The sequence below is a fragment of the Eschscholzia californica genome, unplaced genomic scaffold (genome assembly GCF_041429995.1).
Source record: "Eschscholzia californica isolate CP2 unplaced genomic scaffold, dmEscCali1.0.p SCAF_3, whole genome shotgun sequence".
NCBI classification, from domain to species: domain Eukaryota; kingdom Viridiplantae; phylum Streptophyta; class Magnoliopsida; order Ranunculales; family Papaveraceae; genus Eschscholzia; species Eschscholzia californica.
Genome location: NW_028238420.1, coordinates 32,222,811 through 32,249,827, shown reverse-complemented (window position 1 = coordinate 32,249,827; position 27,017 = coordinate 32,222,811). Strand labels below are relative to the sequence as shown.

The 27,017-nt window shown below is 35.8% G+C and overlaps 3 protein-coding genes across 14 annotated transcripts; 1 reads left to right on the top strand and 2 right to left on the bottom strand.

Annotated features, from left to right (window-relative positions):
* Nucleotides 1–532: 532 nt before the first annotated feature.
* Nucleotides 533–5,089, bottom strand: LOC147549579 (glycerol-3-phosphate 2-O-acyltransferase 6-like). The gene is made up of 2 exons (XM_086670784.1): nucleotides 2,720–5,089; nucleotides 533–1,585 (listed from the first exon to the last, which is right to left on the bottom strand). The coding sequence occupies exons 1-2, from the start codon at nucleotides 3,362–3,364 to the stop codon at nucleotides 725–727; spliced, it is 1,506 nt and encodes a 501-aa protein (XP_086526910.1). The 5' UTR covers nucleotides 3,365–5,089; the 3' UTR covers nucleotides 533–724.
* Nucleotides 5,090–6,970: 1,881 nt separating this feature from the next.
* Nucleotides 6,971–23,415, bottom strand: LOC147549578 (vacuolar sorting protein 18-like). Of its 11 annotated transcripts, XM_086670783.1 has the most exons (27): nucleotides 23,337–23,415; nucleotides 22,358–22,379; nucleotides 19,148–19,209; nucleotides 18,523–19,034; nucleotides 17,878–18,063; nucleotides 17,392–17,604; nucleotides 17,156–17,295; nucleotides 16,606–16,701; nucleotides 16,206–16,273; nucleotides 16,012–16,113; nucleotides 15,724–15,868; nucleotides 15,031–15,174; nucleotides 14,829–14,948; nucleotides 14,658–14,714; nucleotides 14,298–14,357; nucleotides 13,926–14,033; nucleotides 12,826–12,968; nucleotides 12,153–12,231; nucleotides 10,911–10,973; nucleotides 10,587–10,717; nucleotides 9,987–10,092; nucleotides 9,449–9,637; nucleotides 8,795–9,022; nucleotides 8,081–8,236; nucleotides 7,823–7,984; nucleotides 7,498–7,617; nucleotides 6,971–7,369 (listed from the first exon to the last, which is right to left on the bottom strand). In XM_086670783.1, exons 5-27 carry the CDS (start codon nucleotides 18,038–18,040, stop codon nucleotides 7,196–7,198), a joined length of 2,967 nt encoding a protein of 988 aa, XP_086526909.1. In that variant the 5' UTR covers nucleotides 18,041–18,063; nucleotides 18,523–19,034; nucleotides 19,148–19,209; nucleotides 22,358–22,379; nucleotides 23,337–23,415; the 3' UTR covers nucleotides 6,971–7,195. The 11 variants fall into 11 exon arrangements, with proteins under 11 accessions (XP_086526909.1, XP_086526905.1, XP_086526906.1 ...); XM_086670779.1 differs by lacking the exons at nucleotides 22,358–22,379; nucleotides 23,337–23,415 and adding an exon at nucleotides 20,417–20,851 and having other exon boundaries at nucleotides 19,125–19,209; XM_086670780.1 differs by lacking the exons at nucleotides 22,358–22,379; nucleotides 23,337–23,415 and adding an exon at nucleotides 20,417–20,851.
* Nucleotides 20,899–26,698, top strand: LOC147549577 (F-box/LRR-repeat protein At3g26922-like). Of its 2 annotated transcripts, none has more exons than XM_086670786.1 (5): nucleotides 20,899–21,388; nucleotides 24,600–24,661; nucleotides 24,775–25,753; nucleotides 25,904–26,062; nucleotides 26,159–26,698. In XM_086670786.1, the coding sequence occupies exons 3-5, from the start codon at nucleotides 24,815–24,817 to the stop codon at nucleotides 26,459–26,461; spliced, it is 1,401 nt and encodes a 466-aa protein (XP_086526912.1). In that variant the 5' UTR covers nucleotides 20,899–21,388; nucleotides 24,600–24,661; nucleotides 24,775–24,814; the 3' UTR covers nucleotides 26,462–26,698. The 2 variants fall into 2 exon arrangements, with proteins under 2 accessions (XP_086526912.1, XP_086526911.1); XM_086670785.1 differs by having other exon boundaries at nucleotides 20,907–21,388; nucleotides 24,600–24,684.
* Nucleotides 26,699–27,017: the final 319 nt, after the last annotated feature.

Here is a 27,017-nt window from a genome sequence, read left to right as displayed (position 1 = left end):
TACACTTTTTGGTGGTTCCCAAGTAAGTCTAAAACCATTCTTTCTTTCCATATTGAACTCAAACCATGGTATTCTTCAACTTCTCCATCTCTTTGACCCATTACTGTGATATGATTCAATTTGATCCATCTGTATCCCCTGTCCAATGCTGTACAACAATATCTTTACCCTAGGAGTGGCATCTAAGTTCCAAACACATTACACATGCCCAATATTTTTCATCATTTCACTCCATAGTTTGGTAGTTTGTAAAATGTTTGTACAGGGAAGAAGCGGGAAATTTTGGAAGCGATAGTTAGATATGCATATCAAACTACTAATGAAGAATTGATAAATTTCAATTATGTTCATAAGTAATAAGTTGATGCACATACAAGTAATAGTTGGTATTTTGAAGTATAACACTAAAAGCAACGCCCGCTGATACGTTTTAAAATAGTTCTATATGGTCATTTTCTATTTCTTACATGTATAAGATTGAAACCAAAAATTGCCAATTTCCTACCGGGATAAAGAAACTATAATCAAATTATAAGGCAATATTCTTCATATATAGATTTTGTAACTATACACCAGATTCGCAGCCCAACTCAAGCAAAACTATAAAGTTGAGTAATTTACTATCATAAATAATAAAATTACCACCATCATCAAATATCTATAATTATTATCGTTATTATTACAAATATTTGAGTCACTATATATTAAAATCGATCTTTATATCTTATTTCTTTGACCGGACAAGCCCGTCGGTTCCAGCAAGCATCTCGTACTTATCTTTCCTTGTCAAATTTGTACATTCAAATCCAAGTGTTCCTGCCAGAACCCTTTGAATGTAGTTTGCAACTTCTATGGGAGATTTTCCACCTTTGCAAGTAAGCTCCATAGGCAATTGATTCAAGAATGTGATCTCATAAGTTGGCATTGGGTTCATGAACACAAAGTAAGGATCCATTAGCTTAAACCCTCGAGCCGATGTACCATAAAACACGGTTTGTTTAGTATTAATCGCAACGGGGACAATTCTATCTGTGAGCTCAGCAAAGAGTGCACTAAACCTTAGAAGAAATGGTTCCCTACACGTTGTTCCTTCTGGACAAATCACTAAATCACCTTCTTCGAGCAACCGTTTGATATTCGCAGCATCTTTCTCTCTTTCTCTTGTCAAAGCTACAGCTTTAATCGGAGAAATTAATTCGGAAAATTTACTAATACTATAGGTCACACAACTGATTTTTCGTCCTAGAGCCACCGCTGTGACTACTGGGTCCAAAATGGTTCTATGATTGCAAACGAAGAGGACTCCATTTTGCCCTTTCTTTGGAGGAGGCGGAGGATTTCCTTTGACGATTAATTTTATACCGAGAATTTTGTAATTGTATCGGACGATTCGTTCGGGCAAAGGAATGTTGATATAAACCCTAAGGAGGGAAAGGATGAAACCAATTGGCATCCATAAGAAGGTCAAGAGTGCACCTAGTGGAGTTGGTCTTTGTACCAATCTTCCTTCATGAAATATAACTGGGCTTAGAAGCTTGTTCCTTGGAACCGGTTCACATTTGGTCCTAGGTACCATATAACCTTCCTGCAAAGGAAATGACATAATCATTCAAATTTTTAAAACTTTTTCATTCATATCTAGTCTCTCCTATAAAATAAATCGATTGTTTAATAAATAAATAAACAAAAGCAGAAAACACACATTTATGGTACTATCGGAAGTCGCCCCACACCCTTAAGACCACATGAAATGTTTTCTTTGAAGAAATAATAAAAATTTTCGTTTCGAACACAAATTAGTTATAACTATAGTTCACCTAAAAACCACTACATCTATGTTAGTTATAGTATTAACTACCATATGTCCCTACCACTCTACTACGAGGACCGCTAACCCCACATCGTCAATCTCCATTAATGGAGCTCGCCGCGTGGCGACCTACAATAATAAGACTTCATCCATGGTAGGAGTTTCATTTAAGGGGCTCCCACTATAGAGTTAGTGAGTTACTATAAAAGTTGAAAGAAAACTTGAAGAGAGATAGGTGGAAAAATTTCCAATAATATGTAGGTAATAAATGAGATTTCCTAAAATCTAATAGTACTTAGAAGTTTGTGAATGAATTAATGGTCAACCTTAATTCATGACAAAGAAAAGATATATCAAAATTTATAAGTCAAGTCACATTTCAATCGAATCTATGGACTTGCTTCCTCAATAACAAAAACAAAAAAGAAAAGCTTAACCAACGTTACAAATATTAATAAATACGGTTTCAGTAAACTAAAATGACTCAACTACATAAATATCAGTCACACTACATCAAAAATTTCGAACTTTTTCTCATTTTCTATTTTGGTTTTTTAGTTTAGCAAGGTCAAGAAAAAAATCCATAAACCCTAAAAAGATAATTATCATAGAAAAACCTTGTTTTTGAGATCTACAAAAAGCAAAGAACAATTCGATTTTTCATACAATTAAATGAAAAAGACAGAATATGGGTTGGTTGGTAATCACACAAAAAAGCTTGGACTAAATTTTCCGGGAGTTAGTTTAAAAAGGACTTCACATAATTACACGTGTCAGAATTCGATTGGATGAGAGTTAAATTTTCAACTAACTCTCAGCAACAAAACTTATTATTCCACCTAGAAAAAAAAAACTAAAATCAAACTACCCAAAATAGCAATAAATGAAAGAAAATGAAGAGAATCAAACCTTGCAAATTGACATGAAATCATGATCAGTTTCTCTATCACCCATACCCAAATCAGGCAAATTATCACAAGTTTCTCTTTCTAAAGCTTCCCTTTTATGAATACCAACAAGAACACCAGGTTTTTGAACAAACCCACTTAATTTTCCTGATTTTGATGATACTTGAAGTTCAGTACCAAGAACTTTATCAACACCCAAGAAATTCTTAACAAAGGGTTCAACCATAATTCTAGGGTTTGCAGTAACAATATATCTTTTACCAAAAGAATTAAAAACTTTCCAACTTTCAGGATGAACATCTTCAGAATAAAATTTGGGTAGAACAGATCTAGCAACAATTTCAACATCTCTAACTTTTAGACCATAAAAAGTAATGAATATGAAAATTTTGATAGCTAAAGATTCAGAAATGAAAATATATGAGAAGTAAACAAATGGGACAGAAGCTAGAAGAAGTAGTCCTCTTAAAATACTACCAGCCTCAATGGCAATAAGCATGAAATATGGGAAAGCACTTCTTGAAATTAAAAGGGTTCCATCTAGGTCTGCAGCTACGGATTGTTCGGAACGATTTTTCGTGCAACATTTAGAAATGGGTGGGAAACTATGTTGTTGATGAAGAGGAGGAGGATGAAGAAAACCCATTTTTGTCAATTGGGAAGAGGTGAAGAGGTAGATAGCTAGTTAGTAAGGTTTGTTATGGAGATAGGGAGAGGGAGGAAGATAGAGGGGTTTTAAAAAGGAGTAAGAGAGATGATATAAGATATTTGCTTGGCTTGTGGTATTTAATGGCTATTTATTTAGAATGAAAATGAAAGTTACAGACTTTGTAGTTAGGTTTTTTTTTTTACTATTGTCACACCAAATTTGACACTTGAAGAAAGTACTATAATGTACAATATATGATTATGAAATTATGTGTGTGGTATATTTGAGAAACTTGTTGATCTCTTTAGCTTCTTCTCTTTCTTTCTAGTCTTTTACATTAATCTTCACTCAATTCCAATAGATTTTCAAAAGATATTTAAGGTGGCTTCTAATCAACTCTTATTTTATTCTTTTCTTCTAACCTAACAGCTATTTCGCTTTGTTTCTATTGGCGAAACGGAACATTAGACGTGACTCAATTTGTGACTTACAATATGATACGGTATTTTCCTGACCACACACTCCCATCAGCTATTTTTCGATTTTTTTTTTTTTTTGAAAATATCAATTATTTGAAATAAAGAGTGTAGATCGAACCAAAGTAAAAAAATTGAGTCACAAGTCCTACTACAAGTAGCATCTTCCTAGATAGTGATTTTACATGTGACATAAGTCGGACTTAGAGATTAAGAGCTTCCTATCCCCATCAACAAAAGGATATTGTATTGAACCGACATACCACCCAATTCACAAGAAAGCAAGCATTTAGAAATGGGTTGTATCTTGTTTGCAATGGGGGTTTTGCCGATTGCACACGATGCCGCGTTCTTCTCAAGATAACTAGTTTTTAGTTTGACCGGCCAGAGCGGGATTTTTGACATTTTTGAGTAGCGAATCCAGCCAGGGGTCATGCATTGGTAAAGCTTCATAAAACATTGTTATTTCTCAATTCAGTAACATATATTCATGTCATGTAATGAATGGAAAAAATAATTTACAGAGGGCGAGAAAACTGCAAAGAGGAAGAATTTGATTAATCACTCCCCGTGGGCCCACACTACTATAATTCGACCAATTAGAAGGTGATTATCTAGCAAACTCCTACTAACCCGAGTACTAGACAAGTCAATTTACCAAGATACGACTGTTAGTACCTTGTCTATCACTCCTAATACTGATATTAAGTTGATTGAGAGATGATTGTCTAATTCCCTATCAAACCACTAATAAAACTAATAGATGAGTGATTGACCGACTAAGAGACTAATTTCTAGCACACGGAGACATTGGTGGTAAGAACTGATATAATCACTTAGAAAGTGACTCTATTGCGTGCCTCCCAGTACTCCCATGACTACTACGGGACGTCGAAAACTCAAACTATCACAGGAATCTGATTTCCGAAAGCCATAAAGTAAACAAACTTATAACTTTGTGGTCTTACAAACATATATAGCTTGCCAATACGAAAGAGTTATTAACAGAAAAGGTTGATAATTAAGACAGATAGTACTTGTTTTGTTAAGGTAGTTTCTACTTATTATTTCGTTCAGATACGGATCGTTTGACTAAACTTGATTTTAGAATCTTTTTTCTTTGTTTCACTAGCATATTTGATTCATCTGAATGGATAAAATTCGTCTCATTTTTAATGTATTGAATCGGACATCAAATAAATTTTGAGTTAGACATAAAATAACTATAGTACCCGAAATCTAAAATAAAAAATCAAATTCGGATAAAATGTAGGACATCAAATAAATTTGATTTCACATAAAAAAATACCCGAAATCTAAATAAGACAAATCAAATTCGGACAAAATGTAGGTGTTGTTATTGGGTGACTTAACAACTAACTTTGACAAAGAAATTCAATGGTTTATTTCTTGATAACATGATTCAATATACAATTAAAACCATCTCCCAATCTACTTCTTGTGGCTTGCAATTGTTGCCCAATTAAATGAAGATCTATACTTTAGCTGTACCTAATTAATGGAAAAGGTTCAAGACTGGTAGATTTCAACATCAACCCATTGTTTCTCTCTCTCTCTCTCTCTCTAGCTTTCTCTCTCCACATTTGTCTACTATTAATTTTTCCTACTTCAACCAGAAACATTATAACTTCAAAGAAAATACAATGTCTGCAAGTCCAAACAGTTGAGCTAAATTTGACACTACACAGGAATTTCAACAATAGTTTATATCATCAATACAGACCAAAAGCAACTAATCAACTCATGGATCAAGTCTTTCATACATATATATATATATATATATATATATATATATATATATATATATATACAGGTATGTACGTATTTATTCGTGTGCCTGTATCGTGGGTGGTTTCTGATGTTGACAACTTAGACCTCGTTTTTATTCCCGTGAGCGTCATCTTACTGTTCCCATTTTAAAATAGCTCACATTCAACAGAACAACCAAAGAAACGTAAATTTAAAGCCCAAAACAAAAATGGCAAAAGAATGCGACAATGTGCACATGTTGGGTAAATAGATAAGAAACCAAACACAATTATAACAAACAATTTGAGTACATGGATAAGATTCCATCGGTTCATATCTTAATATGAAGAAAACATGAAAGACTTAAAATGCGTATATGCATGGATTCCTTAGCAGTTCTGACAGTGTTCATGAAGTAGGAAGATGGAATTAAATCACTTCAACTTTCATGGCAGAGGTAGATTGAAACTGCTGTAAATGCTTTTGAAAAAGATGGTTTTAACGACAAGACAGACGTCGAAACCTCGAAGAATCAGAAGTAATGCAGTTAGCAAAGTTGAATATTTAAAAAGCGGCCGTTTTCAATTATATCATCCAACAATTGTTCGTTGTACGTTTGGTTGTTAGGGTTTTTAATTGTGTAATAAAAGTTATGTTTCCGACCCATACTCTCATAACTAAGCTATACTGATTTGGTCATGGAGAAAAAGTATTAAGAGACAATTCTTAGTATATATTTAGAGAATTTATTTGGTTAGGGTATTCGTTCATATCTGTCACAATCGAACTTTTCCCATGCCATGCCTATGGTCGATAGGCATGGGCTATTTCTGAATAATAATTGCTTTGAGAAGTACTGGTTTCGATTTTTTCTGTTTTCTTTCTTAATTAGCGTAAAAGACAATTTGTCGAGTTTGGAAGATCAAATAGAGGTTACTTACTATACCTGATATCTGTATCTTTTCCTGATTTTCATAGTAAGATTTACAGTTAAAACTAGTTAGTATCTATTTAATGTGATTATGGCCCACGACTAACGTCATCCTCGTTCCTAAACTGGATAAGTGACAAAATATTAATCAACACTTCACATCAATTACTTATTGTTTCGAGCAATTTCTTCGTTCAGTTGAGTTTTCAAGATGACTTAGTTTTCTGGACAACTCATGATGGAGCATCTTAATTCTTCTAGTTCATCAAGAACATTGTGTAGTCAAACTCGTGGTAGTTCTGAAACCCTTATCTAAGATACTTCACTTTTAACTACTTGGGGATTAAGAATCAAACTCGTGGTAGTTCTGAAACCCTTATCTAAGATACTTCACTTTTAACTACTTGGGGATTAAGAACATATATCTACGTCATATTCAGAAATTGATTATGCAAATTTTGATTCCATAGTTTTCTGGGTTTCAGTTTCAATACAAACCTCATAAACAAAATCTACGGCTAATAGTACAACCAAAAGAATGCAAGTTGTATATTACAACATAAATAAGAAGATGGAGAAGAAAATGGAAAGGAAAACCGCACACCACACACATACAAGAAACCAAGAGCGAAATAGAAGAAGGAAAGGAGCTTATATAGCTAAGGAGAGGCTCCTCTGACCTGAAAGGTATTGTGATGGATTTATTTCCCACGAATTTAAGTTCGGCTCCCCAGGAAGGATAAACGGCAAGGAAATCTCTCGGATCATTAGATCACCACAAAATGGACATTCACTAGCAATGGCATCATCCAGCTTCGAACGGAGCTGCCATTCGAAAAGAAATATTGCATTTGTGAGTTTACTTCAGAAGTACCGATTAATAAACCGCATAATGAAGTAACATGTTCTGATAAAAGAAAAAGTGATGTTTAGAAGAAAATTGATAGGTTAACCTCATCTTCTGGGGTCATACTGGTAATAGAATCCTCCTCGGTAACCGTGTCATGTGAATCTTTTGCGGCTTCACCACCTAGCAGGCTGAGCTGCTTCTGCAGCTCCAATATGTCCTCTGCCTGAAACATCGTAGGAAAAGAAGATTAAACCAACTGTCTAATCTAGTCTCACACAACATCGTTACTTCTATGAAAAAGAATAACGTTAATCAATTAAAAATGAATAAATAAAAAACTTGCACAAGAAAATACACCAGCATTTGCCAACTTTCTAATACTCAAGCACAGCTATGTGAAATAATGTTAATGAAAACTCAAAACTTACTTGTTTTTCGTTACTACACTTGGTAACATGGGCAATCAGACATTCCGCATGGAACGAATGTCCACAAGGGAAGACGTAAAAAGGAGCCATTGCTCCAGCTGATGTGTAACCTCTTGCAGTCCGTTGCACCCCTCCTACAGTTAATATTTGTCTTTTACATACCTGATAACAAAAAGATATTAGTTTGTGAATCTCCAAGTGGGTAATTTCAACCTTATTTGAATCTAGCTGAAGAAGATAATTGAGGAAGATTGTTACCCCACACCCCTCGTCACTTTCAATAACAGAATATCTTTGAGCAAGAGCACTAATATCGTTTCTTATGTTGTCTGCACCATGAGTTGCATCATTCATCTCCTGCTTCAGTTGTTCAATTTGTTTGTTGTAGTCCTCTAGTGATGAACAAATTGCTTCCTAAAACATTGTTAAAAAAATGTAATGCCTAAAATTAATAGGTCGCAACAGATAACACAATTACGTAAATGTATCTGACGTACCAGAGGAACTAAATACTGGAGAAAAATCATGGAACTGAAACAGAAATTGCAGATGATAATGCTCATTAGAGCTGATCATGCAATAAAATAGAGGTACGAAATGTCAACACAATTATTTAGAGGCTGGCTTGAAATTTCGCGTATCGGGTATGTAATGTAATTAAGTGATGCCCTAGAGATGACTGATGACTTCTGTTGGTTGGCATGTCTAACCCTAATGACTCAGGCAGGGTAGAGCTAAGTGAAGTGAAGTCGAAGTATGGTTGCTGTACTCGTATTGGTACTTGAAAGCCTGTGGTGGACCTAACATCCAGATTCAAGAGAGAAGCACAGTTGGTAGGAGTAGAAGTTCATTGGTTGTTGAGTCTTTGAAGAAGAAAATTACCATTTGCTTGGCATAACTAGGCGTTAGAAACTGCAAGAATGAAAACCGATTGCTCATTTTATGCTTAGAAGTAAGTTTGTGTAACTTTACCTTGAAATCATCAATCAAAGCAAAGTCAGGAAAGAATGGTAATATGTCCTCAATCTTTAAGAGGCCATCTGTTTCTTTAAGAAATGCTATTGCCTTGCGTATATTCTCTCTTTTAGTTCCCTTCTCCTGCTTAATGACATGCTTTGCAACCATAAGCCATAGCTTCTTCCTCAAATCTTCATCATCTTCAACTTTATCTGCTTCAGCCATGGCTAGCTCTGGGTCTACCTAGTGCACCAAAACCAACAATGGTTAGAAATAAAGAATAAGGAGCATGCTACACATGGACCCCACGCCAGAGCGTAGAGAATCCCTTTGTGGCAGGACTAGTCCAACAATTTCAACGGAACTAGTACTATTATGAAATAATGTGTATTTTACAAATTTAATGAACAATAAACCTATGAACAAAGACCAGGTAGTTTAATGCTTCTCTGGGATAAGAACATCAATGGACTGATTTCACAATAATGGAGATAAAATCTTGCCTCGCCATCTCTGTCCCAATGCAGACAACTAATGCAAGGTTGCTTCAAGTTTGCAACTGTTGTTAAAATTGTATAATATCCCATTACAAGTACAGGGATATTTGATAATGATAGTCCTGTTCTGCTCAAAATGCATGGGAAGGCAGTAAAATAATATTATTTTCACCTGAAGAGCAAGGGCAACAGCTTCTTCATGCATCGACATCATGCTGTATATGTGGATGCAGGCACGCATCCTTTTTTCCTTAAGGCAAAGGCGCAACGCGTACTTGGGATCATAGAAGAAATCAGGACCATTAGCTTGTCCTTTGCCAAACTTGCATTGTAGGAAACGTAAAAGTGCACTGTCATCCTCCTGCTTATTATTTTTTAAAATCATAAGATTGTTAGTATTACAGCATAACAAGGTAGAAGTGAAGCCAAAACGTACACTACTTCTGTAAAAGCAGAAACCTCAAACATATCATGACTAGCTATACAGCCTGAACAAGGCTCTCAGGAAGAAGACATTATGTCACCAAACTTACACCTACCTAAACCTAAACCTAAGTAGATGAAGCATGTAGATAAAGCAGAAAGAAATTTGTGCGAGTTAATACATAATATACAAATGCTTGTGCCAGCATGAAATGTACTAAAATAAGTTAGATCTTACAGTAGTTATTTCAAAGGGAAAAAAAGTAATTAAGATGTCCACACTCAACCTGCTTAGCATACAACGAGAGCAATAAATTGTGCACCCCAGTATCCTCATTAAGCAAACGGTGGACACAGTATTCTAGATATTTGATGACTTCGTGTGTTTCATTTCTGCAGGCAAAATTATTGAGAGAATCAGTTAAATAGAAGACTATTGTTTAACACAGATATCGGGAGAGGGATGTTCAGGCAAAGTTACAGCTTACTACTATAAACAGTTGCAAAGCCAAAAATAATAAACATGCAAATAGTTGGAAGCTCAGTTAACACAATGTCATTGGAAAAAGACCCAGGAAATATACTTTTACCTAAAAAAAATGGTGATCTAAAAGATTTATGAAGACACATAGCCAAGTAAAGGAAGTTCACCAATTTAAAGGCTAATGTCAGACCTTAAGTAAGGTTGGTGCAAAGGCTTCTTATCAGACAATTTTGTTAGTTAGGAAAGTATGACAAGTTTGAAGATAACACCAGAAATCTAAGAGCGCCAATCTATACATTTTTCTCCAGACCAGTATATAATGGGATGCGAGGCAATCTCCTCAGCTCCTTCAAAAGACATAGTACGGACTACGGAATATATAAGCAAATGTAGTACTCATTACTTTGCATGAGGTTCACTTGAATAACGCATCATTGCAGGAATCAATCTCCTCGGGTTAAGGTTGCTTGTAATCATCCATGATTCGACAGTTTCATATGCATCAAGCATGATTAGGTCGGGCGCGAATTTGTACTGCAGTGATGACAAAAGTCAACATAAGTGTGAATCAATTCCTTAATGCAAACTATATGATTCAAGTTGCTTGAAATGAAACCAAGAAGACGAAGAGTAACCAATGAGGGCAAAGAATAAGAGGAAGAAAACGAGCAAAGGCATAGATAGAAAAAAATCAATTGAAAAAGAGAATCTTGCATGTTAATAATACCTGCAACTCTACAGGAACCGCAGGTTTCTGAAGAACTTCCAATGCTTTCTTTGCTTCTCCTTGCTTAACGAAATTCAGAGTGAAATAAGGTATCAGTTGATATTATTAAAAACTGTTTCACATCAAATCTACACATTCTCTCCACAATTGACCAATATTAAGTACTCTAATCTCTAACATCTTTTACTGTCATCATTATTTACAATGATGCTAATATGATATATACTAGTGAAATATCAACTACTAATACAGTACAAGTAACACATTCCTTTCACCTTATGACATGCACAAGCAAGAGAAATGATATCCACTTACGGATACAAGTATACATGGTAGAGCCTAACATCCAATTCTAGAAATTTGAAATGCAAGAAATTCATTCCCCAACTGGGGTTCACTTTTACTAAGCTTCCATAGTGTGGCCACTGGGTAATAGGTTTAAATAACATTCTGGTCTGTGGTTAATAAGAAACAAAAAGCTCGATGATGTGCTCTAGTATCACATAACCATTATTTACAAATGATATGCTATATACTCAGAAAACCAGGTTATATAAATCAATTAAGAGCTCACTTTCAGTTAAGATATGCATACATGTTAAGAAAACCAAGAGATAGTTTCAGTTTCAAATGTCATCTCTTTACGCCAGTCATGCTATTCCTAAAGACTATCAGCAGTAAGAAAAACTAAGCAAGCTATTATGTACTCGAAAAAACTAACAATGGACTTCAGAGATGACCGACAACCCAAAATTTAAATCTGACCAAATCATATTTTTCATTTTAAAGTAGCTAGAAGTGTGATAAGCAGAGTGATTACCCTAAGGCAATGAGAAATAAGAATAACTAAGCAAGCTAATACAGATTACAGTCTAATGAAAATAAAAAATTTAAAAAAAAAAAAAAAAAAAAAAAAAAAAAAAAAAAGTGAAGAGAAAAATAGCCCACGGAGATTTTCAACCAGATTATGTGGTTCTTAAGAGAATTGCACAAAAGACAGCATTCCACATTTTACTTGTTACGAGTAGTCGAGTACCATTACCATCAACAAAATGCAAGAAGATATCACCTCCAACATCATCTGATGTGGACTAGGAGGTAATTTCAGGGAAGCATTCAGAGCCATTATAGAATATAGATTTGGATGGAACTTGATAGTCTATGACCAAACGTTCAGCTAGTCTTCAATGATTAATTTATAAAATTGGTGTGCTTACAGTCCTATGCAGATAGATTAAATACCTGAATGTAATGGTGAACCACAATCTCATAGTGCTCCTTTAGGCTAGCAAAATAGACTAGTTCATCAACTCTACCATAGCTGCAAGAGTTTCGAACTATAAGCAAATGATTGTTTAGATATGTACTGATGTATATATATGCATATAATGCCAAAAAAAGAAGCATGTTGAAAGTGAACCATTCTTATGTAACTCAACGAATGCTAAATAGAAGAAAACTTGACAAAGAAAATATGCTAATAAAACAAATATGTAGTAAGATAAGATGATGGCTTGAAGTCGTATAATCTGAAGATTAAAACGGACCTTGTAGGTCTGAAGTGTTCTCAAATAGCCCACGGCAACCCTAAAAGGAGTGGAGAAGCAAACTGATGGACTACCAAATCTCAAATGTAAATGAGCACGGTAGATCGTAAATTAAATGTTTCCCCAATGTTTACTAAGGCAAACAATGAACATGATATTTACTAAGGTAATCCAAAGTCCATGAAAAAGGTTCAACCCAAACTGCTAAAACGTTCATGGACCGCAACTAATCTCTAAAATATATGAATAACATAACTAAGTGTATAAACAGACAGCATGAACAAAACAGCTGCATGAACAAAAAAATATCATAATTCAATAAATACAACGAAAAAATATGCAGATTTGATCACTAAACCATGTATTACCTTTCTAATAGACTCATTGTTGTTGCCTCATCCAGCACATCCTTGCTATCTCCAAGAAAAGCACGAAACTCCTGTATGATGGATTGGTATTCTGAGTTGTGGTTATCTGAAGCTGTGTCGTCCTCCAACAACAATCGGTTGATCTACAAAGTTAGAAACATAAAATTCGGAATTAACAAACTTTGAAAGACAACATCCTCCAAAGCAACCTAAGTTTTCAAATAGAGGTAAGAAGTACGAACTATGTGTGTACTTATCATTGTTCCTTATTATGGAAATTAATCAGTTTGTGAGTCAACGATAACCTCTGGCCCTTGTATGTCAGTCCAACTATCATCAGTATCTTGCACCACGGGAGAACCATCGACATGAGAATATACATTTTCTTGTCTTATGATGTTTATATTTTCTTTTACTTCTAGATCGACTACTGTTATTAGATCCTAGTAGTATACAAAAGATTTTTGCTCTTAACACGTCTGCATGTAGGCTGCAACTATTATACACACAAGATGTACTAAATCTTACACTATTATACCCATCGAAGTGACTGAGTTTCCCACAAGAGTATCCAAAGGCCCAACATGCGTATCCGAGTATACGACACGGCCTATGTGGTCAAAGGCATTTCCAAGACACACTCATACACCAAGGTGCCTGGTAATAAAAGTATCACCTATGGGGCAGGCAACCAAGGAAAAAGATCCTATGTGATATGCACAAAAAGCATCATGATTATTTATGAAAAGATATAGGAAATAGAGGAAGCATGTTATGGAATAAAGCATATCTTTTGCTGACCTCATAAATAATAATGACAAAAAAAATGTTTGCGAGTAAGCAATCCATCTTCGTAATTTGATATTCATTAGCTCATACAATTCAATAAAAGTCCACAATCTTCCAACTAACGTGGTAGAAGCAGCAGGATAGAGTATACTAGTATGTTTGTTACTAGGGACCACTCAGGTACGCAGATTTGAGCGTCAAACAAAAAGTAAAAACTAGTGGGCCGTGCTGTTTACTGGACCTAGATGCCAGAGTGCAATATACTAATTCAGAAATCTCAGTCTTAAAAAGAGAATAGATTTGGTCACAACCTTGTCCAAGTACAGTTCAGTAGCCCATGTGGAAATCATAGTTATTTGGCATTTATCATCCTTTTTCAGATTGTCAAGTTTCCGCAACAAGAAGGTCCTCAGAGCATCCTGCAAGGAAAAAACTTAAGCATGCATTAGGCAATGCGTCTAACGAGCTCACTTTTGTTCTCTTACACTTGCAAACAGCAAGACATACCTTAAAAATGAAACTAATAGTGCATTTGACAAAAGTTTCAACTTTCAAGTGCAAATACATGGAATATAAACAATAAGAAATCAGGTCCAGATTCCGTAAAAACCCAATCAATTTTCAAGATTAACCCCAAGATTCAGAAGTCAGCTATTAAAGCACATAAGAGAGCAAACATCTACCTGCTCGCTGATACTTATAAACTTCAAAGTTATCTCCTCAAATGATAATAAGTAGTTAATCTGCAGGAAGAATTTATGTCAGTTACTAAACAGTCTAAAACCGTCCGCGAAGTATAAAAGGATTTTAATTTAGATGCTTAAATCCCAAGTAATATAACTTTTCTTACTACCAAACATGATGAACAACTTACGCTATCTTGAAAGTAACCTGATAACTAGAGAATCTGCTAATGCGTTCATCAAAGTTTCATATTTTAACCTCAATTCAAGACAATCAGATTACTAGAGTTGACTGACCGAAGACGTAGCTCAAATGATAATTTTCTAATCCTAAACCTAGCTAAAGAAAAAATATCTTACCTTCGAATAAAACGACGCCGCTCTGTAAAAATCTTTTGCTGAGAAAGCAGTTTCTGCCTGCAAAAGAATTGGAGTTCATAATGAGCATTATACATTTAAATAATGGGTAATGAGATTTTGATGAAGAGATTTCTGAAACAAATATATGCAAATGGGTTTTTATTGTCCGACCTGAACCAGATATACTTGGTCTCTCTGGAAGGGGTCCCTGCAATTTGCTAAAGCTGCAGCATAGTCCTTCATGTCCAGATACACCTGCCACATATCTCGGCCTTCATCGTGCACAGATACCTGCATTACTCCTTAGCTCAGAAGCCTGAAACTTTAATGTAGAACGAAAGAGAAAATCAAGAAGTCACCACCAGTCATGCACCTGGAATATCGAGTTCTGATCATAAGCATAGAACAAACCAGCAGTTGCATCACTGCACAATCCAATTATCCCTTTTGAAACTGATTCTGTTGCGTGATCAAACTGCAGTTCCTCCACAATATGTTCGCTAATTCGGTTAACAACCTGCAATCCAATTATCTCTTTTGAAGCTAATTCTGTTGAACCTTTCAACTTTCAAGTCAATGACTAATAAAAAGTGTGTTCAAGAAAAAGATTACCTGCTGCCAGACAAAGGATCGTGACTAGGAAGTGTGGTTTCAATAGTATGCATAAAGCAGATCTTAATCTAGCAGAAACTTAATAACTTTTAAAATCTAGTCAATTTCGAAGTAAAGAGCATCAAGCGGTTAATCTTTGTTCTTAGAACAACATCTCTTTCAAGCACCTGGGCCAATGGAAACAATCCATCTATTTATAAAATATATATATTTCTTATGCCCTAAGAGGATTAGTTTATGCAAGAAAATTTGAGTTCCGGCAAATGAACCTTTCTTTGGCGTGGTGTAGTGTAAGTGTGTAACAACTTAACTGTAAAATGTAAATATCTCTTAAACATCTCGAGCAATAAATCAATCAACTTGTTTGAACTTGTTTGAACTTCTTTGTTCATAAACCATTCATTTAATTTACTAACCAGCAGAATATAAAAAACAAATAGTGTTTTGCTCACACCTTGACTTTATCTCCAATCAGAAGCAGATAATGGAATTCTGATACAGCAAGTGATCTAGGTTTTACAGCTTCCCCGCCTTCGCTTAATTTTGAGTAGGCCAACAATGCCTTGTTCTCCACAAAATTTGCATCTCCATTGGGCGAACTACTCAAGAGAATAACAAAATTACCAATGGAATCTTGAGGAAAGCAAGAGTACATGCATTAAACGTGTCAATATGAAGTACCTAGCACCCTACAGACTTCCGCAAGGGTATCAAGAAAAAACAATTAGTAATGATGATTTACCTATGTTGTGCTCCAAAATTTAGGTCACCATGGTAGATTCCTGCCCCAGAGAGCCAGGCAAAATGTACAGCTCTACGTTGCTTGATAAGGAAATGCAATTCGCTGCAAGTATAACAGATGGATGTATTTCAAAAAATGGTCGCGCGTAGAAAGTTTCTGGCACAAATAGTTCATAACTTCAATATACAACTCACCTATTTGGTATTTCTCCTGGAAGTTCCATAAAATGCACTGCTTTATCTGAGTAACTTGCAAAAACAGTCTACCAAATCACAAAAGTCAATAAAAATAATACTAAGCAAAAACAAAAATTTCTTGAAAAGAAGGAGATGACTAAACGTTTATGGAGTTAGCAATGTGAGTGAGGAACATTTATGAACAATATAAAAAAGAATTTAAACAATGGATATGCATGCCATTGATTAATGAAGTTTTAAATCATCAAAAGAATATCATAGAACGTCGGAAAACCCAAATTTGTGAAGAAGGACCAAAATATATTTCATAATGGACAAGTAATTAACATACAAAACCTCTTCTCATATATTATCGAATTTACAGGAACTTTAATACTTGCAAAAGCACTACACTTACTTCCAATGATCCCATGCCGGTGAAAGAGTAAAGTCGTGTAGGAGTGACAGCCATCACATAGTATCTAGTTGCATTACCAAGGGAAGATATCTCCATCTGAAGATAAGCAGAATATGAGACCAGCAACAAAGACAGTTCAAGTAGAAATGGTAAGAACTAATGTAAAGCAATAAGAACCCACACTTTTAACCCAATGAAAGACTAAAGGGCCCAATGTAACCTAATCTTGTTTCTTCATTAACATTTTTGTATTGAAATTCCTCATATTTCTACAATAGCAGACTTACCTTCTCCGAGCACCTTGAGATGTAAGGTTACTCGACAATAAGAAAAAAACAAGTAGTGAGAGATGATCGAAAAGAATATACAACTCAAATTTGAGGAAATCAAAGCTATTACGAAAAACATGACGAGGAATTCAGTCTTCCTATAATTCTCACTTCGGAGCGAGTTGGCACCTTGCAAGTACTACACATGACATGCTTTGGGCTTCAAGAGGCTAAGACTGACAGATGAGAAAAAAACTGATCACCCTAAACTTCATTAGTACCTGCAAATCCATGAATGCTTCAGGAAGTTCTGATAGTTCATATAAGAAATTTATATACTTCTCCTTTTTATCCTTCTCATCAACAGCAATTTCATATAGTTGACCGTTATCTGTTCCAAGAATAATTTCTCGTGTAGAAGCTGAGCTTGGACAATTCAAACGATACATAAGAATAAGTAGGTTGTTCAAACTTGAACTACATAAGAACAAGTAAAGCACCACTTATACATAATCACCTTCTGTTATCTGCTGTCTGTTCCAAGCAACGGCATTTACGACAAGACCTTTCAATTTGTTTATAATCCGAGGCTTGCTCCATTTGGCATGTGTATAGTATGTTTCGACGTCTCCACCACTGAAAACTACAGCTATGCAGTGGCTGCCTCCTGGATCAACAAAGATTCTGTGCACAGATTGCTCTCCAGTTTTACCAGAGGAAAGATCAAGATCTGCGATTGAAAAAAAAACAGGGAAAATTTAGTTGTCTTCTCCACAGATATGCATTGTCGGAAGGTCAACACACCTTCCTGATTCAAGTTTAAAAAGCCGATAGGTCTTATGCCTCATTTCAAAATATACGTATCAAAGGGCGCAGGCAAGATGTGCGAGTTTTATGCCTCCAAATGTATAGATTAGGTGATGAAAACAATTATAATCAAACAAACTGCATTAGATAAAATAGAGAAAGTAAACCCTTTGAAAATATTGATAGAAGAACAAACCGAAAGAGTCCCCCGCTCCAAAATCGTGTCGAATAACCCATCCTTTGCTTGTTCCCAGTACAATTACGTCATTTCCAGCAGCCATACATGTAATAACACCATGCCTTTTTGCTGCATTTCTTTCGAGGAGATCCACCATAAAGACATGTCTAGATGTATCCATATTGGATCTCAAGAAATCTCAATCTACCAAATTCGAAATGATAAGAAGAGTGTCTCAGGTCAAGGAGTAACTGTCAAGAACATCATCAACTCCATGTTTTAAGTAACAAATAATAGACAATGAAGCAGCAGGAATTAAGCATTCAGCAAGAGTTCCTGATAACAATCAATAAACAATTCGTTTTTGCAAGAATTTATATGAAGAAGATTACAATGAAAGTGAATCGGAGTTCATCACTTGCTGTTTAGATCGATCATATAGGGGATGATCGGCTGCGAAATTGAAATGTCTAATTAAACTTCATTGAAATGTCTAATTAAACTTCATAATGTTTCCTAGTCAAGTACTGATATCCTCAAAATAAATCTAATCTTCGAAAATTATTGGATCAGACCAAAAACTTTAACATTTTAGTAAGAGAGTATGTCTACATTTAGGAGTTCGATCAAAACCCTAATACTTAACTTAGAGAGAGAGAGTACCTGTGATTGTCCCTTTGTCCTTCGTTCCAGCGTTGGAAGAAAGAAATCAGACGATTCCAGGTTTTATTGAGATAGTTCTCCCAGGAAAGTTTAGTTGAGCGCGAGAGGGAAGGGTTGAGCGCGAGAGAGGGCAGCTGGAACGAGAAATAGATTTTGCCACGAAATTTATTTTCCTAGCTGATTTTATCGTGAACCAAACGCGCCATAAAATATTCGGAAATGATATGTTTCCGAAATTTTTTGACGAATTTGTTTCACGGAATGACGTGACATAGTACGTTTGAAAAATTGACTAGATCTCGGCCATTAAAAATGAAGGGTCCAGATTAAATTTTTATCAAAGCAGAACATCAAGTCATCCTTCCATTAGCTTTCATCCCACGTTAGAGAGAGAGGGTACCACCGTACCAGACGGAAAATCTAGGGTTGCTTAATCTCTCTTTCTAAATCATCTTAAATTAGACAGAAAAGTTTCTTCAAACTATCTGGTGTTATTCCTTAAAGAGTAGTATCTGAAAAAGAAGGTATAAGCGATTAGAAAAAAGTAACGATGATGCTCAACTATTATGTAGCGCCCCGAGTCTTGATCTCAAGCATTCCACCTTGAAATAAAAATATTTCAGACCTTCCAAGCGAAACTACAAGCAAGATTGCCGCCAAAACATATGCTTCCCACTAGTTCAGCTCCTGAAAAAATTAACTAGTTGATTAAAACCCAAGGACAGATTTCCACAACCCTAAGACCTTAAAAGGTAAATCTAAATTGAGTCACATGAGGATGATATGCAAGAAAATACCATACATAGACAAAAGAAAACCTCCTCAAATATGTTATTGAACAACTAAACTTGTTATTAGAAATATCAGCGATGAACGATCCCTATGGTTATTGACAACTTACAAGATAAGGTTCCTTGTATTGTGATTTATGAGTTTGATCAAGTAAGGTTCAGGTGGTAAAATAAGATCAAGGTATTCTCCTGTAGTGTCTATTAGACTACTACATGTGTTCTTAGAAGATTTTGGACATACCCATGGCCCTATTAAACCACATGAAAATTTAAGACCTTATTGAAGCTGTGTCCTGAGTAATATCTTAGCCCTGAACCCAAGCTATGGAAATAAGGCATAAACAATCGCGCCAATGCTACTAAACCTTAAAAGGATTAGTTTTACTTTTGCACCATCATGGAGACACATGAAGTTATTAACAACTACGAATTACCGATACATAATAACACCTATTGTTTGGTTATTGAGTTACCATACTTAAGACCAAACTCAATGAATATATTGTCAGACAAAAATCAATTATATAATCAAGAAAAAGGTTCATTCTGCCTCGAACACGAGGCTGTCTAGAGTTGATCCACATCTAACTATCAACCAAATTTTTATTTAACGGCTGGTTTGGACTATAATCTTATACTCAGCTAAAATCATCACTAAACATCCCCAGATCATCACTACCAAACATTTATGAAAATGTTTGATCTATAACCGTAAAAATCGGAAATGGGAACTAGTCAGCCAACCAGGGCCAGGCGGGATGTCAATGGAACAGGTCGGATGTTATCGGGTCTGTTTCGGGCCTAGGAGGCTAATGGTGTCGATTTACTCGGTCTTTGGAGTGGATGCAGTGCGCGAAGCCTAGGCGCTGATTTTTAAAACATAATGTTTGATCGATCTAAACATTTATTCCAATCTGATTGAGGATTAGTGGTTCAGCGGAGTAAAAAATTAGATAACTTCTTAAATCAATATCAGAACTATACAAATTTTTAGGATTGAAACTTAAACGACCCATTCCAAAAATATGCACAAATCATGTCTATACTAACATTATTAGTATATCAAAAGAAATACAGAAGTAATTGGGAGAAAAAGAAACTACCTTATAGCACAAATCTGCATCCCGTTGTTTCTCTTTCTATAATCTAAGCCCTTATCTCACAAAATCCCTGTGTGTTTCTTTTTTCTTTCTCCGAAACCCCAACGACAACAAATACACAATTTTATTTCTTCTTCTTGTCATAAACCCTTTCTCTGCCACAATTTCTCTCACAGTTTCTCTCTACAGCAAGATACGGCACTGGACTGGTTAGGGTTTGCAGATCAGGGATTCTTACCACGGCTCGCTGTAAATGCAGTTGGATCGATATGGGGACGAACGATTTAGGAGAATGTGATCGAAGATAAGTGGGAGGAAAAGAAATATAATCAGCGGAGCGAAGGATCAGTTGCGCCAAACTAGCCCTTCAAGGCTTCAATCAATTTTGGTCCTGAGAAACAAAGAAAAAGCGCTGCCAAGAAGGGAAAAGAAGCGCCTATAAAGGCACCCCAAATTAATAGTATTTGAAGACGGTTTGATGCGACATGATCATGTCGCATCAAACCGTCTTCAAATACTATTAATTTGGGGTGCCTTTATAGGCGCTTCTTTTCCCTTCTTGGCAGCGCTTTTTCTTTGTTTCTCAGGACCAAAATTGATTGAAGCCTTGAAGGGCTAGTTTGGCGCAACTGATCCTTCGCTCCGCTGATTATATTTCTTTTCCTCCCACTTATCTTCGATCACATTCTCCTAAATCGTTCGTCCCCATATCGATCCAACTGCATTTACAGCGAGCCGTGGTAAGAATCCCTGATCTGCAAACCCTAACCAGTCCAGTGCCGTATCTTGCTGTAGAGAGAAACTGTGAGAGAAATTGTGGCAGAGAAAGGGTTTATGACAAGAAGAAGAAATAAAATTGTGTATTTGTTGTCGTTGGGGTTTCGGAGAAAGAAAAAAGAAACACACAGGGATTTTGTGAGATAAGGGCTTAGATTATAGAAAGAGAAACAACGGGATGCAGATTTGTGCTATAAGGTAGTTTCTTTTTCTCCCAATTACTTCTGTATTTCTTTTGATATACTAATAATGTTAGTATAGACATGATTTGTGCATATTTTTGGAATGGGTCGTTTAAGTTTCAATCCTAAAAATTTGTATAGTTCTGATATTGATTTAAGAAGTTATCTAATTTTTTACTCCGCTGAACCACTAATCCTCAATCAGATTGGAATAAATGTTTAGATCGATCAAACATTATGTTTTAAAAATCAGCGCCTAGGCTTCGCGCACTGCATCCACTCCAAAGACCGAGTAAATCGACACCATTAGCCTCCTAGGCCCGAAACAGACCCGATAACATCCGACCTGTTCCATTGACATCCCGCCTGGCCCTGGTTGGCTGACTAGTTCCCATTTCCGATTTTTACGGTTATAGATCAAACATTTTCATAAATGTTTGGTAGTGATGATCTGGGGATGTTTAGTGATGATTTTAGCTGAGTATAAGATTATAGTCCAAACCAGCCGTTAAATAAAAATTTGGTTGATAGTTAGATGTGGATCAACTCTAGACAGCCTCGTGTTCGAGGCAGAATGAACCTTTTTCTTGATTATATAATTGATTTTTGTCTGACAATATATTCATTGAGTTTGGTCTTAAGTATGGTAACTCAATAACCAAACAATAGGTGTTATTATGTATCGGTAATTCGTAGTTGTTAATAACTTCATGTGTCTCCATGATGGTGCAAAAGTAAAACTAATCCTTTTAAGGTTTAGTAGCATTGGCGCGATTGTTTATGCCTTATTTCCATAGCTTGGGTTCAGGGCTAAGATATTACTCAGGACACAGCTTCAATAAGGTCTTAAATTTTCATGTGGTTTCATACCACATGAAAATTTAAGACCTTATTGAAGCTGTGTCCTGAGTAATATTGAAGCTGTGTCCTGAGTAATATTGTCCATACTTTAAATGCCCCTCTAATGTCGGATAAAGCAAAATACCTCGGTGCTCTGATTTTAAAACCTGGAAACAGAATTAACAGTCATCAGTGGCTAATTGACAAGTTCTCTACTGCCATGACAGGATGGAAAGACAAATTGATTACTCAAGCAGGGAAGACAGTCCTCATTAAATCAATACTAAGTTCATATTGTACATATCCTATGAGTTTTCAAAAAATGCCTAAACAGGTTATCAATTCTCTTGAACGCCAGGAACGTGATTTTTGGTGGGGTAAAGATCATGAGTCAAGAAGAATGCACTTTATAAAGTGGGAAATTCTTAAAAGTCCCAAACAACATGGTGGACTTGGTATTCGAAGTCTTGAACAGGTGAATGAGTCATTACTCGCAAAGGTGTTATGGAGGTTGATCAATAATCCAAATGAGGTATGGGTCCAACTACTTAAGGGTAAGTATTTTAAAAACTCAGATTTTTGGACTTGTCCTACTCCAAAGTCCTCATCCACCATTTGGAAATCAATTCAGTCCACTAAAGCCACTATCCAAGCCAACATCATTTGGTCAATTGGGAATGGAAACTCAATTCAAATTACCAATGACCCTTGGATTCCAGATATACCAGGTCACAAACCTAATTTGATACTCAACCTTCCTGATCATATCTCTAAAGTATCACATTTATTTAACAATGATTCTAGAACCTGGAATCAGAATCTCCTAAACCAACACTTTGACTTGAACACAGTGAATGCCATTATGAAGATAGAACTGAACCAATATGAGAACCCAAGTGATAAGCTTATCTGGAAACCATCTAAACATGGTCGATTTACCACCAAATCCTATTATAAGGTTATTAGTCCTCTTCCTGACCTAACAGCCACTATTGTAGCTTTTCCATGGAAGAAGCTATGGAACCAAAAATTAATCGAACCTAAGGTTACATTATTCATTTGGAAACTTCTACACAATGGTCTTGCTACTTTATCTAATATAGGGATAAGAAGAAATGATGTACCTCAGGAATGTCGCCTATGTGATGGTCTTCAAATCGAGACTATTGAACACTTATTCGGCTACTGTCCAAAACTTCTACAACTCCTTCAACATACAAGAGTCCCTTTCCTGCAAAATATGGGAGTAGATCCAATCACTAACCTGAATAAACTATTAACTGATAAGGTTTACACACAAAAAGATTGGTGGATGTATACATATCTTTTGTGGGGATGGTGGAATGCTAGGAATCAGTTTATCTTTAATGGTAAACCTATTGATGTAGACCGGATCTGGTGGAATCTTCAAAATAATCTCAGGTTTGTCTTCCCTCTTCCTTCTACTATCTCTACTAACTCTGATTTGCAGCCTCCTCTCTGGTTTCCTCCACCTAGTGGAGTCATCAAGATCAATGTCGACGGGTCTTACCAGGATTCGAGAGAAGCGGCAGCAGCTATAGCAAGAAACCACGAAGGTTTCACCATTGATTCATTAGTAGCAGAGTATCATCCTATTTCGCCCCTCCATAGTGAACTGATGGGTGTTAATCTAGGGTTGGACTTAGGAGAGAAGCTGTGTCTAGATAGCTTTATACTTGAAACCGATTCTAGGGTTTCTATTAATCTGGTGATGGACGGTCCGGATGACATCCCTTGGCGGCTACAAAACACAATCCTAAACGTCCGTGGAAGACTTAGATTGAAACACGTGGAGCTCGTCCACTGTCCTCGTCAATGCAATTGGGAAGCGCATAACCTTGCTCACGACAACTCAAACCTATGAAGTTGGATTTTGAAGTTGCCCCTTGAAGTTAATTTCAATTACTATTTGGTCCACATTTTTCTGTTTATTATTTTCGGACTAAAATTGTAATCATACTTGTGTTTGTAATGAATATTCTCAAAAAAAAAAATTTTCATGTGGTTTAATAGGGCCATGGGTATGTCCAAAATCTTCTAAGAACACATGTAGTAGTCTAATAGACACTACAGGAGAATACCTTGATCTTATTTTACCACCTGAACCTTACTTGATCAAACTCATAAATCACAATACAAGGAACCTTATCTTGTAAGTTGTCAATAACCATAGGGATCGTTCATCGCTGATATTTCTAATAACAAGTTTAGTTGTTCAATAACATATTTGAGGAGGTTTTCTTTTGTCTATGTATGGTATTTTCTTGCATATCATCCTCATGTGACTCAATTTAGATTTACCTTTTAAGGTCTTAGGGTTGTGGAAATCTGTCCTTGGGTTTTAATCAACTAGTTAATTTTTTCAGGAGCTGAACTAGTGGGAAGCATATGTTTTGGCGGCAATCTTGCTTGTAGTTTCGCTTGGAAGGTCTGAAATATTTTTATTTCAAGGTGGAATGCTTGAGATCAAGACTCGGGGCGCTACATAATAGTTGAGCATCATCGTTACTTTTTTCTAATCGCTTATACCTTCTTTTTCAGATACTACTCTTTAAGGAATAACACCAAAGCAATTGAATCAATGGTTAAACGCCAAAAGGTATCTAATTTTAGTGAGATTTCTCCGGGTCCAATTAATGATTTACCGGATGAAATTCTTTCGCACATCTTATCCTTCCTTCCGATGCAACAAGTTATGCAGACAAGAGTTTTATCAAGAAGATGGAGATCCCTACATACCTCAATGCTTTCTCTAGACTTCGATTATACTCTTTTCATGCAACTTAAAGCGCAAAATACATACTCAGAAGGGAAGATTGGATTTGTGAATTTTGTAAACAAAGTACTTGAATTTCATGACTTGTCGAATATAGAGAGATTTCGCCTTGCTTGTTTCGATTGTGATTTTTATCATATTAATACATGGATCAGTGTTGCCATGGAGAAGAATGTGCAAGAAATATATCTTGATATCAGGGGACCGTATTACATGGTGTTAGCTGATTACCTTTTCTTTTGTAATTCACTTGTTTCCTTTCGATTAAATTTACACTCTTCTCAGCTTGAGCTCCCTGCTTCCATTTGCTTTACTAGTTTGAAAACCCTCCATCTTCATTCAGTTATGTTCCCTGAAAATAAAGATGATCCATTTCTGAAACTTCTTTCTGGTTGTCCAGTCCTTGAAAACTTGATTATTGAAAACTGTCAAGTTTTTCAACCTAAAGTCTGTTGCATTTCTCATCCCACACTTAGAAACTTGACTATGTACGACTGTGTTATTCCTTACCAATTCAACCTCAATATCTCCATCCCAAATCTCATTTCATTGAAGTATGAAAACAACTCTACAGTAGACTGCTTTCTTGAGAATCTTTCCTCTATGATTGCTGCATATATTCATGTCAAAATAGGAAATAGATATTCTTGTATGGACTACAAAGATTGTTTTTATCGTGTTGGTAAGCTTCTAAAAGGGGTTTCTACTGCAAGATCTCTAACATTATCCGACACTACTCTTGAGGTATGCACTTCTTTTTTTATATTTCCTGTTGAAGTGTAGGGATATCGTCATATCGGCTTTCAAATGATCTTTTACTTTTTCATTCATTTGGTTAACATGGGTTTGTGTTTGATTACTCATTGGATTGTTTTGTCTTGTTTGTTACCGTAGCAACTTTCGAATGGACCAATTTGGAATGCGCAAATTCCGATTTTGTATAATCTCACCAAATTGAGTGTCACTTCTGGTAGCAAAGAAAAGCATTTCATAGTTATAGCCTGCTTAATTCTGAGATCGCCTAATCTAGAATCCCTCGTCATTCATGTTAAGGTAATGAAACAATACTTACAATTACCTCTCTTGAATCTGTTACTTCATTTATGAACCATCCTGTGCATTCATAGTTATTAACTGATTATTTTGTAGCCATCTTTGAAGTACCAATATGGCGTAGACAAGGAAGAAGCAAATAAAGCGTTAAAGAAATTATCTTCAGAGCATCTTCTTGATCGCCTCAAGGTAGTTCATTTTAGGTGCTTTCGAGGCAGTGGAAATGAGTTCAAGTTCGTGAAGCTTCTGTTAGGAAATGGCAAGAATTTGGAGAGAGTAATTATTGAAGCAGAAGATTCTGACAAAAGAATGGAGATAAGTTCGAAGATTCTGAAGTGTAAGATGGCTTCTGCAAACTTGTATCGGTTCATATTGATAAAAAGTGCAGTAAAGATATGAAACTGAGGAAAATATACGGAATTAAGTTGGCGGAGAGGAAAGCTTTTGTCCTGTCAATGTCATGGGTTTCAATATAATCAGGATCATCAGGACGAGTTTTCATGTTTTTGCCATTAAATGGATGGTTGATGTTCTGGTACTTCGAGCTGACATGTTTTTGTTCTTTGCTTGTACTAATGAAGGTATATTTATCACGGATTCTCTTGTTCATAAATTCAGATGTCCGTTCTTTTTTTTCGTCCGTTTCGAGAAGGGGGGGAACTAAGCCAAACAACCAATTGATGTTTTGGTTCTATAAGCAACGCTGGCCTTGATCCAAAACAAAGCGGTAGGGAAAAAAATATCGATTTGCATTTGATGGAACTCAGAACCCTGGACACCTCTCTTAATTTACTTTTCCTGTTGCACTTTACTAGTTTACTTTTAATCATCAGCCACCTCTCATTTATGTTTCGGTTTCTTGGTTTACATATACAATACATGTGGATGGACCTCGGTCTTACCGAGTTATTATTTCGCTAATTCTTAATTTCACCAAATAGGTTTCATGGAAACT